Source organism: Artibeus jamaicensis, unplaced genomic scaffold, assembly GCF_021234435.1.
Source record: "Artibeus jamaicensis isolate MK-2021 breed Jamaican fruit bat unplaced genomic scaffold, CSHL_Jam_final scaffold_1283, whole genome shotgun sequence".
NCBI lineage: Eukaryota > Metazoa > Chordata > Mammalia > Chiroptera > Phyllostomidae > Artibeus > Artibeus jamaicensis.
Window position 1 is genome coordinate 16497628 of NW_026522028.1, and position 16906 is coordinate 16514533.

At 45.4% G+C, this 16906-nt stretch overlaps 1 protein-coding gene across 1 annotated transcript in view; it reads left to right on the forward strand.

The window, feature by feature from the left end:
• The first annotated feature begins 16441 nt into the window (after positions 1-16441).
• The window catches only part of BEND2 (BEN domain containing 2), a 53871-nt gene continuing 53406 nt past the window's right edge, over positions 16442-16906 (forward strand). The window contains 1 exon segment of the mRNA XM_053655774.1: positions 16442-16523. Coding sequence (XP_053511749.1) covers positions 16442-16523 — 82 coding nt within the window.

Consider the following 16906-nt stretch of genomic DNA (forward strand, 5'->3'; position numbering starts at 1 on the left):
AATCATTTCTGGCTTTTGGAAGCTGCATGGGCTGTGGTTCCCAAGTTTTCCAGACATAGAGAATATCAACTCGTAGCAGTTCAATGACAAATATTTTGTATATTAAAAAGAACGGAAGAAACAGATACTAGGATAAACTGCACTGGGAGGACTGCCATTCTGTGGAATGAAAATTCAGGTGCTTCTAAAACTCACCAGTTGATGGCATAATGTCAGGATGCTTTTCTGGAAGAATCAAGTGTCAGAAAGGGAAAACCCTCGTTGTATCATTAATACCCCCCTCAAAACTGCCTCTCTTCCTCTCCCCCCGATTATTGATAGTTTCTTTTTATGATTTTACAATGTCCTCTTTTATTATTCTTCTTTTCTAATTGTTGACACTATTACAGATATCCCGCATTTGCCCTTTTCCACCCAACCCCTGCCCCCCACCAAGGCCTTCACCACACTGTTGTCTGTGTCCATGGACTATGCATATATGCATACATGTTTTTGGCTGGTCTCTTCCAGCCCCCTCACATTCCTCCCCTCTGAAGTGTGTCAGTCTGTTCCATGTATCCATGCCTCTGGTCCTATTTTGGGCATCTGTTCATTAGATTCCACATGGAAGTGAAATCATATGGTATTTGCCTCCCATGGAGCCTTCTGGTGAATTCCTCCAAGTAGCAGGCCTGGTTGTTTCAAAGTGGTGAGCACTCTGTCTTAATTTGGTGTTTGCAGTTATCATTTCTCCAGTGTCATTGCTTTTCAGACAAAGGGATTCATTTCCTTTTCCCTTGTTTCCCCACATGTATTAAGAATATCCCCTCGGGGATGACAGTACCCCTAAAGCCTGGGAAGGTGGGCTCATAACGCCAGTTACCTCTAGTATGCAGGACGCGTGGGCAAGCTCCAGCTGAGTGTGCACTCCCTGGAGACAGGTGATTTAATGGGAGAGGGTGACATTAAGTAGAAGGTGACCCTCTTGGTGTTCCCCTGAGCTCCATGGTGGGGGCCCTAGCATGGGGGTCTGTGCAGGTCACTAGCTATGCTGGGGCCCCGTGTCTTCAGGCCAGGCATCTCCTGAGCAACCCTAGCCACTTTCCTTGTCTCTCTTTTTGGAGCATCTTCCAGGCACAAGAGCATCGTCAGAGTCTTGCTAGGTATGTTCCCAAGAGGTCTGAGACAGAAAGAGGTACCCAAGGGATGCAGGTTTACACACACACACACACACACACACACACACACACACACACACCTCAGTTTCTGTCTGTGTGACTTTGGTGCCATTGCTTTAGCTCTCGAGTTGAGGATCACCCATTCCCCTAGTGGTATGAGAATTTGGGGAGATGCGGCTGAGGAAGCAGCCCGACAGGCCAGGGATGAAAGTGTGCAATCCTTTATTCCTGCCTTGCCCCCACTCAGTCCCTGCCGTTCTGTTTGCACATCCTGTTCACAGCTCGGCCATTCCACTGGGGCCCAGGAAGGCCACTGTGCAGCTTGATGTTAAGAAAGACTTTCAGTTTGTTTTTCAAGTAAATGTCAGCATGGGTTCTGGAGTTCCCAGCACTCCACTGGTGTGCAGTCTTGGTCCCTGTGTCTATGAAGGGTGACAGCCATCAGGGTGAATAGCCTCACATAATGTGCTGGGGTAGGGCCATCACTTCTCCTACAGTGAAGGCAGCTTCATTATTGGCCTCTGTCCACATGTGGTTCGCCTCATCCCTGGGCATGTTGGGGTTTTTCTAATCAGCGATTTGGGGAACAAAACTGACTATGTTCTATTATCCCTGCCTTTTTCCTCGTGGGAGGAAGGCTGCTGGCAGGGTGGGATTTCTGGGTGCCTGAGTCCAGTGAACTCCGGAATCCACCTGCAGGCTCCTTGGCCTGTCCTACTAAGCTGTCTTCCAACTAGCTCTGGTAAGAGAAAGATGTTAGTTTAGCTTCCATTTTATTGTTTTATTTCTCAACATTTCAGAATGTGGGAGCAGGAGAGAGAGAGCGGTGGTGTTTACTGGAGTTTCTTTGAACACCTCAACACCCAGCATGAACTAGGTATCAAGTCTCTTTCCTCCTCCCTTCTCATTCTACACACACAGACACATACACATGCCAACACACACACTTATCAGATGCTGTTGCTTCTTTCTCCACCACACAGCTGATTTTGCCAATCCCTTCTGGCATCATTGCTTGCTGCATCATTTGATGGACACTGCTTAACTGTGCTCATGGTCAATAACGCTTGTCTTCTCTGGGATATTATGCACCACGAACCTAAAATAAGTTTTTATGCCAAGTGAAGACACATTCAAAAGTGTGGCCCTGGGAACTCCAATATGACTCTCTCCCACCTGGCTAATCAGTTTATTTTATTTTATTTTATTTTATTTTATTTTATTTTATTTTATTTTATTTTATTTTTATTTTTTTTTATTTTTTCTTATTTTTAGAGAAAGAGAGAGGAAGGGAGGGAGAAAGGGAGAGAAACATCAGTATGTGGTTGCTTCTCACGTGGCCCCCACTGGGGGACTTGGCCTGCAACCCAGGCATGTGCCCTGCCTGGGAATCGACTAATCTCGTTTCTTGGTATGTCCTGGCCCCCACACCTCATAGCAGCCCAGTCATTGGTACACTGTTTCCATTGTCTATGCTCGGGCCTTTGTGTCACCTCATGAAACTCATAAACCCCACTAGAAATATTTAAAGCAGCTCTTTCCTCCTCACTAGTGGAGATGTCCCCACGATCCCTGTTCCCTGGTACCCACAACCTCGTGTGATCCCCTTCCACTAAGTGTGGGCTGGACTTACTAACTGCCTCCTGATGAACAGAACACAGGAGAAGGGATGAGGCATCAACACAGATCAGATCAAAAAGCAACGTGGCTTTGTTAGGGCTGGAATTAGATAAAAGTAGCCAAAAGGAACCGGAGGCAGGCTCCAGACTGTCTCAGGAAGGAAGATAGAAAGTACAGAAAGTACAAAGAGTGCTGAACAAGATAAACCGCCTTGTGCATGACCTTGTCCTTGCAGAGAAGTATCCATTGTTGCAAGCAGAGAACATAGCCATGTGTGTTCTCTTGAGATAGCCAATTGCTAACAGCTATGTCTGCTTCTGTATTTGCTTGCTTGCTCACCCCAGTAAAAACCCCAGGCGGTAAGCGCCAGGCACGAATCTCATCTGCAGCCATTTTGGCCCCGTGTCTCCGGAGACACCCCGAGAGTTCGCCCCTGCGCAGGTAAAACTCTGAAACTTTGGCCAATAAAGTTCCATCTTAAACTCCTGAAAGCTTCCGACATTTTTGCTCCCATTGGGGTATGTTACAGCTTCTGTCTGCAAACCCTCCCAGGAAGCCAGCTGCCACGTCACGTGGCAGACCAAGACAGGTGTCGCGTGTGAAGTCTGTTGGCTACCAACAAAGGTCTGAGTGAACTGGGAAGTGAATTCGCACTCCACCCCTCTTGGAGCCTTCAGTTGAGATCACAGCCCCACCTGACCACTGGACTGCAGCCTCACAAGAGACCTTGACATAGGGGAAACCTGCTAAGGCCCTGGCCCACGGAAAATGAGAAAACAAGGGTTTGCTGTTATGCAGCAATGTGTAACTAAAACAATGGCTTCTGGCCTGTTGTAAGCTAAGGGCAAAAGTTTTGCCTGATTATTATTCTGTCTCCCCAGTCTCACTGCCAAGCCATCCTCCTGTAGTCCTGTCCCGCCCCTGACAACGACCACAAAATCTGGTGAAAAGCTGTCTGTTGCCATAGGAATTGCTTGCTCTCTGTTTCTAGTCATGATCTCTCAGATCTGAGCTGTGAAAATCTTTGCCCAAAGTCCCGGTGAGATTGTGAAGGAGTGAAGTCCCTGGCTTGAGAAGGAAGATGTGCAAGGTTCTTCTTGGTGCGTGAAATATCTGATACGTGCAACCTGCTCTGGTGGTTCCGTTTAGCCCTTCTCTCTGCTGGAGGAGTGCCTGGGTCTTGTTTTCACACGTGTTTCAATGCTTGTGTGTGACTGAATGGGGTCGGCTCCCCAGAGAATAGGAGTTCCAGCATCGTCTCTACAGGGAAGTTCTGTATGTATGTGGAGATAGAGTTCTTTTTTCTTCCTTCCTTTTAATTATTTAAAAATATCTTCTGGTTGTTTCCTCTTCTTATACCTGAGTATAGATCTCATGTCTATATGGATGTCTGTGTGTAACACATAATCAGCATTGAGTGTCACCACTTAGAAATAATCAGTAAGTGAAGGTTATTGCATGTAATGTTGCATCTTGCTTATTAATTCAGGTATCATTGTTTTGGAAGAGAGCATGGGTGCTGGCAAAATCGACAGCAATGCTTCTGTTAGAACAAGCACAGGTAACTAGAAGTGACTCTCGTCGGAAAGCAGTGCCCTGATAGAACCCCCTCCTTGAATGCCAGAGTCAGTCAGTGACACATGAGCCTCTGTTCCTTAGGGGACCATAGAGAAGCTCTGCAGAGTGGGGAATAGTGGCAGTCAGCACTGAGTTCCACTCCAGACACTGTCAAATGCTTGAATTACCTGCTAAGTGTATACACTCGTGACCACCACCCAAAGGGTGTAAGCTTTACCATTAGGTAGTAATAAGTACACTGACTGACTAGGATGTGGTTTTGGTCACTGGGCTCGGTCAGGATAAACTATTCTATGCCGTATAAGCAATGAACAATGTAACCTCAGTGGCCTGTTTTTCTCCCACATGAAATATGATTCCCCATAGCTGCTGCTGCTTTCGTGAGGCCCTGCCCAGGTAACACACGGCCTCTAAGACTCTTTTTGTTGTCTCAGCCCAGAGGTGACCTGTGGCACTTCTACTCAGGGCCCACTGGTAGAACTCGTCACAGGGCCCTGCTTAGGCACAAAAGAGGTAGAGTAGTTTTCCCAGGAGGAGAGGAAGTAAGTGGAAGATTTGGCAAACACACAGCATTGTTTTCACCACAAAGCTTTACACATTATTTTCAAGTGAAAATGGTTGTAGACATGCTTTGGGGCTGCCTCAAGTTGGTGGCCAAAAGAGAAAGTGGTTGGGTGTAGTGCACAGGTGTGCACAGGTGTGCACAGGTAACTGGAGGGGGCTGTGTCTGGGTGGAGCCCACCTGTTGCTTCCAAGGAGCATAGTAATCCTTGCATTTGTTGCCCTGCAAGATTTTTCGAGTTTTACATTATGGATGTTCCAATCCTTCAGAAGTAAGCAGAAATGCAGATTTTAATGTAAAATCTCCTGGTTTTATTTTATTTTTAAAAAGATTTTATTTACTTATTTTTTAGAGAACTGAAGGGAGGGGGGAGAGAGAGGAGAGAAACATCAATGTGTGGTTGGCTCTCCAGTGCCCCCTACTGGGGACTTGCCTGCAACCCAGGCATGTGCCCTGACTGGGAATTGAACTGGCAACCCTTTGGGTTGCAGGCGAGCGCTCAATCCACTGAGTCCCATCAGCCAGGGCAAAACAGCAACCCAGGCATATACCCTGACCAGGAATTAAACCTGTGATCTTTTGGTTTATGGGACAGTGCTCCAAGCAGCTGAGCTACCTGGCCAGGACTATCATCTCCCAGTTGTAAAGTGTAGACTTAAGTATATGACAACATAAGCCAATCAAAATGTGTTTGCAGGCCAAATTTGACCTATGTGCTGCCAGGGTAAGATCCCAGCTCTCTGGAGTAGGAACTTGGATCTTCAATGGCCTTTATTTATGTGTGTGGTAGAGCTAACCCCAAAGTTTCTAAGAAGAATCTTGGCTCTGGCTGTGAGCATTCCCTCAAGTTCAGGCCTTGGCTCAGGTTCAGATCCTTCATCTTGCACTACTCCATGCTCAGCTGGCCACTGGAGCCCTTGGGGCCACAGTCAAAGGACAACAGCTTCCCTGTATTCCAGGTCATTGCCGGGCTGTGTACTCTTGAGGCCTTTGGGAAACCACAAAGTGTTGAGAGGAATGGAAACACAGGATGGTGTTTGAGTTCTCCTTATAGGCCTGGAGAGCTGAAGAAGGCCTGGAACAGGAAGGTCCTTGGGTGAGCCCTGGACAGGCCCCCAAAGGCTGTGGGAAGCAAGGAAAGGGTTATAAATGGGGAGGGGCAGTCCACACAGCCAAACCTGCATCCTGGACATAGCATCCTACCAGCCCCTGGGGACAGGGAGGAGAGCTGTCAGGCAATGAGACCTGTCACCCACTCTGCACCGCACCTTCCACGTGATCCCATCCAGGTATTTCCCTTGGGCGTGACTCTAGCAATTTCATTCTACCTTTTTGGGGGCTGTTGTCAGAAGAATAGGTGATTCGCTGAGGGTGGTATGGGTTGTTGCATGAATTGCAGCCAGCAATGGTCAAGTGCAACTACCTTTCCCTTTCAAGGGAAGAAGCAGCTGCTGTAAAGATTGCCTGAGGTCTGGAAAGCCCAGCTTTTTGCAGGGGGCTTCGATGACCTTTCGGGCAGAGCCCATTAACAACAGTCTCTCCCCTTTGTTTCCTCAGTATCAAAATGTCATGTTAAGAACACAGAGAGGCAAAAGGCAGTTCCACAACAGTGTGGGGATTGACTGTGAGAGCAGAGGGTGGGCTGGGTGCAGGAGGGCAAAGGGGAGGAAACTGGGACACCTATAATAGAATAACAATAAAAAATGTTTTAAAGGAACACAGGGAGGTGAGCAGAGGCCTTGATCATCTGTGACCTGGATTCCAGGCTGCAGACCCCTGTGCCCCATGCTCAGGGGCAGAAAGTTCCAGGGCTGGTGGGAAGGCCTTGTGCCCTGTGGCCACTCCTTCAGGTGTGAATGGTGATGAGGCATGGATGGGTCCACCACCCAACTCAGGCCCCCAGGAGCCAGGCACCGCTGCCAAGAAATGACATGGACTCAGGTCACCACCACAAAGGTCAGCAAGGAGAGGTCCTGAGTTCTGCACCTGTCAGTCATTGTCATCAAATGGGGCAGGACAAGGTGGCAGCCAGTGGCAAACTCATGGCTACCTGCTCCCAGACCTGAGCCACCTGCCCTCCGCAGGTCCTTTGGCCTCCACAGGCCTGGACTCGGCCTGGGAGACACACTAGCGCCTCAGTCAGATGTAGCTCTCTGAGGCCACCTACTTGTTGTAGGTCACTTAACAGTGGGGAGGTGTTTGCTTTGATTTATCAGATTCCTTCCCGGGTTCTTTCCTGTTCTTGGGCACCACCGCAGCCCCATCTTCCCTGTCTCCGTGTCTCACACACACTCTCTCTCACACACGCACACTCATACATAGGCACACCTCCCCTCAGGCTGTTCATGAGCCCAGGAAATCCCCCCTAGGACGCCGCCTCACCTGGGCCTTTTCCTGTTTCTGCAGAGAAAACATGTTTCTCAAGCTTGCTCCTGTGTTCTTGGCCCCTCCCCTGAGAAGTGTTCTTAAGGCCTTGGAGCTAACAAGCCCATTGTGGCCTCTGGGTGGGGGGACAAGGACGTGGGTCTCAGTCAATCGTGGGGCTTCACACCTGGGTTCTGCAGCCCCCAGTGTTTCATACAGGCACTGGCCGTTAGCGGTGCCTTGTGAAATCCAGCCCCTGGGTTTCAGTGCATTTGATGAGGCCAAACAGAAACCATGAGAGTGTGCGGCATGCAGCAAGGGTCCATGCAGTTCTGTGTCTTGTGGGCAGTGTGTGGCGGTGCTATAGGCTGCATTAAAGTCACTTCACATGTTCTTTGTGCCTGTACCATGGGCCCGGCTGGCTCACTTCCAGTGTACATAAGCCGGCTTGGTAACATGAACCTGCCCAGGTGATGTGAGAATGAAATGTGATGATCCTGTGACCAACCCCACGTGGCGTACAGAGCAGTGCACCTCAGCCAATGCCCATGAGCAAGCCCTGGAACTTTTCAGGCCCAGTGTCCATCCCCGTGACCCATGACTTGGGAATCCCAGGGGCCATTCCTGAGCTCCAGGGGTCCTTGCAGTTTCCCTGATGATTCTGGGTACAGCCGGGGTTGGGAACAGGCATCGAGAAGAGTGACCAACTCTAGTCATTACACAGCTGGGCCCCTTGTCTGTCCTTATCAGGGGCAGTGGCTGGAGTCTGGGCCCTGTGCTTGCCAGCCTGCCCGCCTCTGCCGTTGCAGCTCCCTTGGGGACCACACCTTCCTTCCTTCCCTTTGTTCTACTCCAAGGATGCCACCAACCTTTCCCTGCTCTATTTTTCTTGTCTCCGCCAAAGCAAGGCTGTCATTTCAGCCGCATACACTTCAGCATGGGAAGTTTCCCAGCTGGTGTCTGAACTCCTGAGGTCAGGAAGCTGCAAATGCCAGGGCCCCCAGCCTCTGTCACCAGCCAGCAGTTTTCCATTGCCAAAGGGCAAGTAGGCATCTTTCTGACACCTTGGGCCCTCAAGGATTTTCAATCTGGATCTTTCCCCAGATGTGAGATGCTCATGAACTGGCTTTCAACAGAGACCAAGGTCACCAGCCAGGTGCCTGTGTCAGGACCACTATGTGTAGGAGTGTCCTGTGTTTGTCATGGTGGTGGCAGGGTCAGCAGAGGGGTCTTTCCTGTCAACATATAGATATTTTTATTGCTTCTTTCTTCTGCTCTCTTATCCTCTCCTATACCTGGTTATATTTAATTTCATCCTAGATATTCTGTTTAAATATTTTTATAGAAATTGATGTTATCTTCACAGGATAGAATTTTTGTTTGCTTATACCAGGTACCTTGGAGTGCTAAATGAATCCATGAATGATATGAGACTGAACTATAGTGTATGGGGTTAACTGGACCACTTTTTCTGAAGAGATGGCTCTTCGTGGTCCTTGTCCAAGGTTTACCAGCTTCCTTCCTCAGTGGGTCCTGGGATCTGACTTTTGTTCCTCAGTCCCACAAAGCCACCAGAAGTACAGCTTAACCTCTTTCAGTTGTTTCTGTGTCAGTAAATGCCCCAGAGCAAAGCAGAAGCACTCCTTTCAGCTTCTCACACCTGTCTAGGTTTCTATCCTTTCTCATCTCTTAGCTCAGTAGTTGCTCATTGTTTTATTAACTTTTAGAAAAGGTTTTATTTATTTATCTTTAGTAGGGAAGGGAAGGAGAGAGGAAGAGAAATATCAATGTGTAGTTGCCTCTCGTGCATCCCCTGCTGGGAACCAGCTTGCAGTCCAGGCATGTGCCCTGACTTGGAATTGAACCAGCAACCCTTTGGTTCACAGGCCTGTCTTCAATCCACTGAACTACACCCACCAGGACTATTTTATTAATTTTTTGATGTTCTTGAGATTATGCTAGAACATTTCTTCCAGCTTTCTTAGTTTTCATTCAGGGGAAGGGCTGCTGTGTATCATCCATTCCATCATTACAGGGAGCAGAACTCCCAGTTCCCATGGCTGCCCAGGATGTTGATAAAAATACCTAGTCTGTCTGCCACCTCTGTGGCTCCGCTGTCACTTCAGGACAGGTAGATGATACTACCAGCACTTCTTCCCACTTCTCTTAGTGCTGCAAAGTCTCCCTTTCCTGTCAGGCACTGTTTTCTGGCCTACTCAGGTTGATGTGACTTAGGCAGATCAGGAAAAAAGATCGCTAGCCTCAAGAGTTACAGTAAGAAAGTGTTTCCGCCTTCCAGTCTGTGTCCTTCCACGGAGAAGAGGGGTCAACAAATGAACTGAGATGACTAACTAGAAATGAAATTAAAGGGATTTTCAAACATCTGTTGGCTATTCAGTTACATTCCGGGTAAAGACATTGTGTACCTATTAATATTAGGTGTTTGAAGTAGTCCCAAAAGGGTGAGTATATTAGTCTGGTTCCAGGATGAAGTGGAAAAACACAGTAATGTGAACAGAGAAAGTTAAATGCAAATAATTATCGTGTGTAGCAGAGGATTGGAGTAATGAGGGATTGGCTAGCAAGAAATAAAATTCTAAAGAATAGGTACAAAACTCAACACCAAAAAACCAAACAACCAAATTAAAAAATGGGCAAAAGACCCGAGTAGACACTTTTTCAAAGAGGGCATAGAGATGGCCAATAGATACATGAAAAGATGCTCAATGTCACTAATCATCAGAGAAATGCAAATTAAAACCACAATGAGATATTACCTCACATCTGTCAGAATGACTATCATCAATAACTCAATAAGCAACAAGTGTGGTGGGGTTATGGAAAAAGGGGTCCCTAGTAAATTGTTGGTGGGAGTGCAGACTGGTATAGCAGCCATTGTGAAAAACAGTACGGAGACTCAAAAAAATAAAAATGATCACCAGTGTTTTAAACTGTGCATCTGAGAGTTTTGCTATTTCTTTGTCACTTAGATTTATAGGCTCTGGGGCTTTGAGATCTTCTTGAGCCATTTTTGTTCTGTTTGCGCCCGTTAAGTACCAGGAGCGGAGCCTTGGACTCCCAGGTTGCTGGTTTGTGATGCTATATGTGGGGGCGTGGTACAGAAAATAAGTAGCATAGACAGTAGATAGAAAATAGATGGGGGGCAAGAATAGTATGGGAAATATAGAATCTAAAGAACTTGAGATACATGGTCATAAACTAAAGGGGGGGTAATGGTAGGGATGGGGGGGTAGGGTGGAGGGGAATGAAGGGGGGCATAGAACAACTGTAATGGCATAATCAATTAAAAAATAATAAAAAATAAATAAATAAAAATGAATCTGTCTTTTGATTCAACAATTCCATGCCTGGCAATATATCTGAAGGAACCTAAAACACTAATTTGAATGGATATAAGCACCCCTATACTCATTTCAGTGTTATTTGCAATTGCCAAGATATGGAAGCAGCCTAAGTGTCCATCAGTAGGTGAGTGGATAAAACAAGTATGGGATATTTACACAATGATATACTATTTGGCTATTAAAAAAAAAGAAAATTTTACCCTTTGTGATAGTATGGATGGACCTGGACAGTATTATGGTAAGTGAAATAAGCCAGTCAGAGAAAGTCAAATGCCATATGATTTCACTCATATATGGAATCTATTGAACAAACTGAAGTAACAAGGAAAATGGGGACAGACTCATAGATGGAAAGCAGGATGATAGTTAAGGGCAGTGGGAGGGTGAGGGGGTAGAGGGACTAAACAAAAAGGAAAAAGGATTCATGGACATGGACAACAGTGTGGGGATTGCTGCTGGAGGGATGGGGGTATAAGGGGACTAAATGGTAATGGAAAATACAATAACGATTAAATTTTTTAAAATACAGGATAACAGCTATAAGGATCAGCTACTACCTCTAAAGCTGAGGTAGTGCACTGCAGAGGCACAACTATGACTCAGTGAATGAGACAAATCCCTGTTGTACTGGACTGGTAGAGCTTGCTATAAATCAACCCTCTGGAACTTACTGGAAATTTGCCCTGTGTGTGTGTATGCATCTGTACTGCATTCTCCAGCAATCTGCCTAGGGAGCAAATGGGAACAAGAAAACAAAACTCATTTCTTTTTCAGTCTCTCTCTAGCTGAGAAAAACTTCCTACAGAGAAAAAAAAAAACTTTAACTGTGGTACTGGCAAAGTGTAAAAATTGTGCTACCAGCAAATGGAAAAATAAATCCATTTTCACAGAGCAGGCAAAGGGGTGAATTTGAAGTTGAGAAGCAAAACATGGATTACCAGCACAGTGCATTGTTCTACTGCTCAGCTCCCCCCCCCATGCACCCTCCTACACACATTTACACTCCCACACAGCAGCAAATCAGCTCTGCATTTCTACCTAACAAAATATACTTTTACTTTCTACTGGTAAAGAGACTCTCATGCTTTCCCCCAAATGAGGACACCCACAGTGCCAAGAGTCATTGTACAACTGAAACAATGAAAGAAACCCCGCTTCCAGGCACTGTGCCAGGTGCTTTATATTTTATAACATTTACTTCTTAGAACCTTGTGAGGCAAATACTATTTTAAATATAAATAAGATATGGTGCTGCTACCCAGGAACTTAGGAGGAGAGAAGCATATTAACAAAGATTACTAATATCAGGCAAAGTGATTTGAGTGCTAAAGGGGATGATGGTAACCTGCCACAGAATCCTAGAGAAAAACCTACTTAATCTGACCGGGGAACTCTAGGAAAGATGGCCCACTGGAACAGATGGCCCACTGGAAAGATATGAAAATTTCCAGAGGCAATTGAATGGGAGATAGACTAAGGTAGGGAAGGTAGAATAACATAATAGATATATGTGTTCAAATCATACCTCTGTCACTATTTTTTGTGACTTTGAGCAAGTTAAACCCTCTAAGCCTCAGTGTTCTCATCTTTAAAATGGGACAAAAATACCAACTTTTTACAGCATTAAGGACCACATAAGGTCAGACATGTTAAGTAGCTGCCTCGTGGTAAATGCTCGGTAAATTGTAGCTATTATTATTTTATGGAGAAATGAAGCACATGGCTGTTTGGAAAATGACAAATAGAGAGCATTTCAGCTGAAGGGCAGGGTAGCATGGGTTTAGTGGGCCTTACTAGGGGCACATTTTACAGACTGGATTATTTTCAGATTTTCCCCCAAAGCTGGCATTGAACATGAATATACAAGCTGGAAAACATTAGAAAGTCTGAACTCAAATCAATCACATTATACACTTTTTCTATGGGGTTGGCCAAAATGTTTGTTTGATTTTTTCCCATAAGATGGCCCCAGTAGCTCTTAGTTGTCTTTACCTTCATTTGAATCAATTTTGTTAGATTGTATTGTGACAGCTGTCATATCAATGTACATTTAAAAAAACTTATAAAAATTGGTTAATTTTTGTGAAGCCATTTTAATATTGAAGATGGAAGAAAATAGTAACCCTTTTGGCATATTATGCTTCAGTATTTCAAGAAAGGTAAAAACACAACCGAAATGCAAAGAACATTAGTTCAGTGTGTGGAGAAGGTGCTGTGACTGATCTAACATGTTAAAAGTGGTCTGCAGAGTTTCCTGCTGGAGATTTCTTGCTGGATGATGCTACATGGTTGGGTAGACAAGTTGAAGTTGATAGCGATCAAATTGAGACTTTAACTGAGAATAATCAAAGGTATACCATGCAGGAAATAGCTGACAAACTCAAAATATCCAAGTCAAGAATTAAAACTCATTTGCACCAGCTTAGGTATGTTAATCATTTGATGTTTGGGTTCTACGTAAGTTAACTGTAAAAGGTCTTGACTATATTTCTGCATGTGATTCTCTACTAAAATGTAATGACAACTTTCTATTTTTAAAACAAAATTGTGCCCTGGCTAGTGTGGCTCAGTGGATTGAGCGCTGGACTGTGAACCAAAAGGTTACTCGTTCGATTCCCAGTCAGGGCACATGCGTGATTTGCGGATCAGGTTCTTGGTGGGGGGTGTGTGAGAGGCAACCACACATTGATGCTTTTCTCCCTCTCATTCTCTGTCCCTTTCCCTCTCTCACAAACTATATAAATAAAATATTTAAAAAATAAAACAAATTGTGATGGGCAATGAGAAGTGTATACTTTACAATAATGTGGAATGGAAGAGATGGTGGGGCAAGTGAAATGAACAACCACCAACCACACTAAAGGTTGGTCTTCATCCAAAGGTGATGTTGTGTGTATGGTGAAGGGAGTCCTCTATTATGAGTTCCTTCTAGAAAACTAAATGATTAATTCTAACAAGTGCTGCTTCTAATCAAACCAACTGAAAGCGCCACTGGACAAAAAGTGTCCAGAATTAGTTAACATAAAATGCATAATATTCCATCAGGATAATACAGAACCTTATGATTTTTGATGAACAGGCAAAAACTGTTATAACTTGGCTGGAAAGTTCTGACTCATCCACCATATTCAGACATTGCACCTTTGGATTTCCATTTATTTCCACCTTTACAAAATTTTCTTAATGGAAAAAATTTCAATTCCCTGGAAGACTGCAAAAGGTACCTGGGATAGTTCTTTGCTCAAAAATATAAGTTTTGGGAAGATGGAATTATGAAGTTTGCCTGAAAGATGGTAGAAATAGTGGAACAAAATGGTGAATATGTTGTTATATGAAGGTATTGGTGAAAGTGAAAAATGTGTTTTTTATTTTTGCTTCAAAACTGAACAAATGTTTTGGCTAATCCAATATGATGTGTTATGTAGGAAGAGCATTTGGGGAAGGATGGAATTACACTGGCGACTACTGGTTCACACTTTTTAAAAGTAAGTTTAAAAATATATGAATATAGATATAAAGTAATGTATGGGATGCGCCATACTTGGGGTCGTCCCTGCCCGCTCTCTCCATCCGGGTATTTGCAGACTGGGCGCTACTGCGCAGCTGTATAAACGGTCTGTTATGATACAAGTGTTGCACTTTTACGGTTTGGCGCCTTAGTCTACCGGTCTTTTCCAGTGTGCGGTAGCTCTCCGTTGTAGCGCAGAAGCCAAGCCGGAGGTGCTCTGAGTGGACTCCTGCGTCACAATGTCTGGTGAGCAGGGTAAGGCGACCTCCCCCAAGCTGCGATACTCGTTTTTACTTCTTTCTTCCTGGGTCCGAGGAAAGGATTCACACCTAGTCCACCTAGAGGGCTGCGCAGGCTAAGGTGGCACTGGCCGGTCATCGGCAAAAGCCTATGGCTGCTCTCAGTGGTTAGCGCGCATGTTGGAACTTAGGTGTGATGGGCAGGGTACGGCCTTGGGTTTAGGGCATCCTAGGGATTTAATGTGTCCCAGGAACTCCTGGTGTCCTGGGTTCATGGCGTCCAGACACGTGTGACGTCTTTGTAGTTCATGGCGTCTGAGGGGCTCGAGAGAGTCATGGGGCTCGTGTCGTCCCTCAGGTTGGGCTCGCGACATTTACAAGGTTCAAGGTGTCCTAGGACCTTGAGGTAATCCGGCGCTTTTGGCATTTATGGGGTTCGTGGTGTCTCAGGGGCTCGAGGTGATCCTGGGGCTAATGGCGTCCCAGGGGCTCGTGGCGCGTGTAGGGTTCGGGAAGTCCCGGGGTTCATGGTGTGCCAGGAGCTTGAGGTGATCTCGGTGTCGTGGCATTTTTGGAATTTATGGTATTCTAGGGGCTCAAGGTGACTCTGGGGCTCCTAGTGTCCCAGGGATTTGAGGAGACACAGGCTCCTGGAGCCAGCACACGGAAAGGTGGGACTTTTTTCCCGGCATCCCCAGTGGCCATAAAACAGTGGCGGCCATTTTCTCTCTGGAGGCCGAGCCACTGGGTTCCACTTGCCATGTCTTCCAGCGGGCCGTGTGAGAACTGGATCATACCGCGGCATGTTTCCTTTGAACCTTTTCTCACGGTGTCTCGTGCACAAGCCATGAGCTGCTGCTGAGAGCAGCCGATTGGGCAGTCTGCACTTTGCAGCCTCGAATTTCAGCAGCACTGCAGTGGTGTGGTTTGGGGTGGTTCCAACCGCCTCTCCTGGGAGGCCTGCCCGAGTACTTTTTGCGGTTCATCGAATACTTTGTGCTGAGTTTCTTGGACTGAATCGATCCTTTGTCTTTTCTCTTTCTCTGTTGGAGGAGGTGGGAGCTCAGGAAAAACAAAGACTGTCTGACTATATAGATAATATGTTGAGTTTAAAGACTTGATAAAGTAATTCTGCCTGGCATGTCTTGGATTGTCGGAGTGCGGTCCACAAAGCGAAAGGTCGCGAGTTCGATTCCCACTCAGAACACATGCGTGGGTTTGCCATTTCGGTCCCCTATGGGAGTGTATACAAGTGTAAACCAATCCATGTCTCTCACATAGATTTTTCTGTCCCTCTCTTTTACCCTCCATTCCCCTCTCTGTAAAAGAATAATAAAATATTGGAAAAAATGATAAACTCGCAAGTTGATTCATTATAAGTTGAAATCAAGGCATTGATTTTGAGGCTCTTGGGGGTAACTGCATTTGCTCAAAGATAGTGTAGCCCCGTTTTATTGTAAATACTTAAAAGAGGAAAAAGAAAATGAAGATGGAGGTGTGGAGAAGTCCCCATGTTTAGGGCCTTGTGCAGGATTCAGAGAATACTGCAAAATATGGAGACCCCTGTAAAGCAAAGGAGGCTTTCCGTTGAGTGCCACAGGACCCATCGCGCGTGCTGCGCAGCTGAGCAAGGGTTGGTCAGTGGATAGTAAAAGCTCTAACATCGTCTGGTGGGGGTTGGTTCCATACCTCCTCTATCCTGCTCTCCCTGAATTTGGACTGGTTTAGGGTTTTATAACGTGAAGTGGTAAACTGGTTTAAGATTTACAAGTAGTGAATTTACATGCACATTTTCTGCAGGCTGTTTGATAAAGCCCAGCATGGACTTGAGTCACTTTCGAGTCTGCCTACATCAAGTGCTGGGGGATGGGACAGTTTGGACCGCATTATTGACGTTTTGGCAGACTTGTATTCTATCTAAAGTTTTATATGGACAACCAAAGGGCTGCTTTGGATTTAGAAGGTGATTTTTTCAGTGTATTGACACATGGTTTTGCTTAAAAGAAATGGAGCTGTGTTGCCTGTATTAATCTGCCATTTTGCTGGTTATGCCCTACCGCCACTACACTGGCGTAGGCTGTAGTAAAACGCCAGTGTCAGCCCTCACCATTGTGAACTGTGTGTTATCTGGTAAGTTCATGGCAGCTTAGTTCCTTGCACCTTGGGAGCACAATCTTCTACAAAACTTATAAAAGTTATAACGTCTTTAAAAAAAGAATTAATTGGAATTTTGCAATTATACTGAGAAACCTTAGTGGAATTGCCCATAGCTTTACTAGCTCTAGTTTGAAAAATTTATTGATATTGATATGATAAAAGCTCATCTTAAAAATAAAATTCAGTTACCTTTGTTAATTTGTCCTGATTATAAAGTGCAAAGTTCATTTTAGAGAATCTTAACAAATACAGAGTAGTTTAATGAAAATAATTTTGCACCCAGAGATTGTGGCATAGAGATAACCATTGCTATGTTTCCTCCTATTCTCAAAGTTAGGATTGTAGTATATTTTTCT